The sequence below is a fragment of the Rutidosis leptorrhynchoides genome, chromosome 3, assembly GCF_046630445.1.
Source record: "Rutidosis leptorrhynchoides isolate AG116_Rl617_1_P2 chromosome 3, CSIRO_AGI_Rlap_v1, whole genome shotgun sequence".
Taxonomy (NCBI): domain Eukaryota; kingdom Viridiplantae; phylum Streptophyta; class Magnoliopsida; order Asterales; family Asteraceae; genus Rutidosis; species Rutidosis leptorrhynchoides.
In genome coordinates, this window is record NC_092335.1 from 14,390,423 (window position 1) to 14,394,871 (window position 4,449).

The following is a 4,449-nucleotide window of genomic DNA, read 5'->3' on the forward strand; positions in this document are numbered from 1 at the left end:
GAATCTTTAAAAACTTTTTAATAAAGGAGTAATAAACTTTTCATGACATATTAATGTGATATCAATTGAATAAAAAAGACATGTCCATATCAACGCACAATTGTAGAGTATTCGGTTCAACTTGTATGTTTGTTTTGCTTTTTCGTTTGCGAAAAAACGGATATTTAATTAATAACTAAATAAGTAATTAAAAGATGATTGGACAGAAATTACAAAAGGAACTTGATAGAGGGCTCAAACTCATATAGACAGCTTGGCCCAATACAACCCTACAGGCCCATGATCAACCATTGAAACTATGACATAAATCTGGGGCACAAAACAGATCAAAACAAACGAAAGAAAGAAAACAGGAGAATCACATCGCGACCATGATCATTGGTAAACATCTTACTAAGGACTTCCGTGATGAGAATAAAGAAAGGAGACATCGGGTCACCTTTTATTAAGCATCGAAACATTGAGGCTTCGCTATTAATAATAAGAATTTAACAAAAACCAAACAGCTATTGTAATAATATATGATATAGGATAGGATGATACAAATAAGCACTACAATTCGACCGTAATCTTAATCCTAAACATATGCAGTATTTACATAACACATAGTAGTGTACAAGTTTCACAAACTTCAAACTATAATTAACATCATACTATCTATCTATTATACAAACATAAACAAAACATTACCACCTGCAAGTCTACAACATACTATGATCCCACAACCTAATGAACCAATTGACGAAACCAGTTACGTCTGCTTCCAGGACTCATTCGCGCTTTTAAACACTAAAGGATATCTTAAAACAAACGTTATATCACTCGCTATTTGCTAATTACTAATGCTAAATTGCTACATTATACAAGTCACCCCTAACTTGATCAGGTCATTATGACCCTATCAGGAAGGAGAATATCAACAGGTTGTTCCTCCGCCAGCTCATCAGCGATAAGTTTCAAGACAGAGTGAGAACCGAGGCCGTATTTCGTGTGAGCTTCTACAAACGCTTCACCGAGGACCTGTTCAATCCAATCCTCCACTTTCACGGTGTCCAAAAAACACGACGCTTTAAGTATCTGTTCCATCAATTTGAAATCGATTTCTAACGAAGAATCCAACCCAACACTATTCTCAAAACACTCGCCAATCCGCATCAGAATTTTTTCAGTCAGCGAGTCAAAGTCAAATGGCTTGAAAATGACTTTCGCGTCTACATGTTCTAAAACATCTTCCAACCACGCGCTCGTGTTCTCAATGTCAGGGGCAAAATCGTAATCTGCATCATTTTCATCAGCTGGAAGATTCAAGTCTAAAAAGTGGTTGTTCGTACCATGCTTCCTCTTGTTCTTGCAGATAACATGAACAATTTTCGGGCTCGGTTTCACGTCGTCAAGGTCAAACCCGGTTGACGCGCGGATGGACCCACATTTAGCTTTCAACACATTTTCTTCATTAAAGTCAACGTTCACCTTTTCGAGTTCATATACTCCGACCGATTTTGATGTCAACACGAAAATTGAATTGCTAATGCTTACTTCTCTGCCATAAGAGTCTGAAAACCTCCCCATACTTACAGCTCGAGAAAGATGGTGCTGAGTCAGCGTATCAGCCATATCAACGTTTTCAAGAAAAACAACAGATAACTGTTTCTTGATCAGTTCATCGGCTAAAACATCAACGATATTTTTCCCTCTTAGCTTTAGATCATGACAACTTAGATCAACACAGATGATGTTATCCTTGTTTCCAAACAATACTTCAGCTAGAGCAACTGCGCTTTTCTTTTTAGCTACTTTATCCGGTCCCACAAAACCAAACCAGATTCCACCCCTTTTGGATTCGGTTTGAGCCCTGCAATGGGCTATGGTTTGACTAATAACACCAAGAGCCTCTTCTTGTCTGCCCACTCGTGTGAACAGAGAAGAATAGACCAACTTATAATCTTTCTGATCGAACCGGGTCAACCCGAGATCAGTAGTTACCGAGATTCCTGATGTCGTTGAACCTGACAGGCTGCAAACAATTGGTGAATCTTTGATATTTTTGGTGTTTGACTTTGAACTTGTGTCGCATCCGCTTTCAAGTGAAGATCCACCATTTTCAAGCGTGTTTTCAGCGACTTTAAAGCCTACAACAGAAGGTACACGGGCCCCAACTGTAGATGGTTCGCTTTGATGCAAACGTTGACAAATACTGTGCCATTTATTTTGCAGCCTTGTGACTTTAGCACCTACTACAAGAGGATCTTCTTGAGCCTGTGCTGCAAAGATGCAATCGGTTTTCATATAATATATTACAATTATCATATTATTTGTAAAGTTATGATGCAGCAGAATTAGCAAAAACAAACGTCTCAACAAGAAACATGTAACGTTGGTAATAGCCGTACGGTTAAGGAATTGCGTACCTGCACCACATCCATTTCGGTATTCCTACAAATTTGAGACGTCTGTAACCAAGAAGGCAGAGTTGACCTATAATGGTCCGAAACAACCGAACCACCAACTCCTACTTTTGAAATATCATTCATTTCTACTTTAAACTTCTCATCACATACTTGACATAAAGGTCCAAAATGGTTAGAAACCCTTAATGGACCCTTTATATCAGACGGCATACTAAAGAACCCTCCAAAAGGAACAAATGACTCCATTAAGCTGCAAAATTAACCAACAGCCAGGTTAAAAATCAAGATTAATTCTTACATGGATTATATGCCTTACAAACAGCACAAACCAGATTAAAGTTTCAAACTTTCGATCTACAATCATAAATTCACCTTGATTTTGGGAACGTTTCTGCCATAGCAGGTCTTATAGAATCAATATGAAGAACATGAAGGCCCCACTCTTCTTCAACATGAGGAAACTTATTAAAAAATTGCACACAAATTTCATGGCTTTCAGCACAACCAATCAACCATAGTCTACCACCATAAACCTCCAACAATCCACCCAATTTCTTAACAACAAAACTAACCGAACCCAACGAATTCGATTCGATCAGACCCTTCAGATCACCATACTCAACTATCACTCCAGACCCCATATTTTCTTTCAGATAACTATTCACTTCTTCTAATTTCAATTCCAACAAACCCACTTCATAATCCCCATTAACAAACTTAAAAATCTCATCTTTAACAGAAATCACATTTGTTATCCCACAAATCTTGGTTTTTTGTAAAGTTTCCAAGAACACTTTAACTGTAATAACACCAGTTGGACCAACTAGTAAAGGGTTACTCTTCCCATGTTTTTTAACTAAAACTTCATTGATTCTTTTATATATTTCATTATAATTATAGTTCTTGTTATTTTCAAAAAACCCAGGAAATGGAAAACTATAATTATTATTATTATTACTACTATTTAGATTACATAAAAATATAGGTTGACCTTTACCCGGAAAAAGCTGACGATGAACGGGTCGGAGTATGGATAGTTTAATATCCGAACTCCAAAACCCGGATTCTCCAAATACCCGACTAACAACCGGGTCATCAAGTATTGACAGAATTAAATTCTGTAACTCAACTTTAACCATCGAAACTGAAGTTGCAGACGACGTCGTTTGTTGATACAAATGAAAATTTTCCGGCTGTCGTCTTTGGTTCGCTTGTGATCGCTTAATCGCTGCCATAAGTGAGTTCGAAACCGGCGGTTGGTCCACGCGTTGAGGCGTAGACGGTAACCGGTCTAACGAAACATTTAAACAGAGTTCAAGTGCTTTGAACTGGATGCGTGAAGCGTACGCACTGTTTCTAGCGCGTACGCATGCTTCTCGGAGTGGTGATGATGGAAGTGAAAGTAAAGCGGAAACGGCGTGAAGTGACGTCGTTTGAGCGTGGTGACGGCGGTTTGCGACGGAGATTGCTTCGTCTAACGCTTGTATTGATTCCGGTGATAAGCATTGTTTGGCTGTGTTTACCGGCGTCGGCATCACCGGTAGAGATTGAAAGTGTGCGGAAATTTATACTTTGTTTATTAGATTTTTATTATTTATTATTTAATATTTAATTAATTAATAAAAGATGTTTGAAGAGTAAGGAGAACAAGAAGGACAAAGGAATATGATTAAAAAAATATGACTTTGGAAACTTATATATAATAAAAAATTTCAAAGCATACATATAGTGTCCATGTCTCAAAATCCTCCTCTCATTATTTTAATTAAATCTTACTAAAAATATTATATTATATTATATTATTATACTATTAAATAACCTATCAAATGTCACTATTTGTGTACATTTTATTATAGTATCTCCTTTTGGTATTAAATAATTCACTATTGTTTAACCAAAGTGTTGCTTGTTTTCACATGGATGAGTTGTAATTGCTTTAGACAACACGTCACCAACCAACATCGATGATTCATGATTGATGTATATGTCTCGTTTCAAAAATTATACGGAGTATGTGAGATCGTGTTACATGATTGATGTA

The 4,449-nt window shown here is 37.0% G+C and overlaps 1 protein-coding gene across 2 annotated transcripts; it reads right to left on the reverse strand.

The window, feature by feature from the left end:
- Positions 1-510: 510 nt before the first annotated feature.
- Positions 511-4,070, reverse strand: LOC139895765 (protein SMAX1-LIKE 8-like). Of its 2 annotated transcripts, XM_071878301.1 has the most exons (4): positions 3,406-4,070; positions 2,781-3,207; positions 2,409-2,658; positions 511-2,256 (listed from the first exon to the last, which is right to left on the reverse strand). In XM_071878301.1, the coding sequence occupies exons 1-4, from the start codon at positions 3,941-3,943 to the stop codon at positions 883-885; spliced, it is 2,589 nt and encodes an 862-aa protein (XP_071734402.1). In that variant the 5' UTR covers positions 3,944-4,070; the 3' UTR covers positions 511-882. The 2 variants fall into 2 exon arrangements, with proteins under 2 accessions (XP_071734402.1, XP_071734401.1); XM_071878300.1 differs by having other exon boundaries at positions 2,781-4,070.
- Between the last annotated feature and the right edge of the window lie 379 nt (positions 4,071-4,449).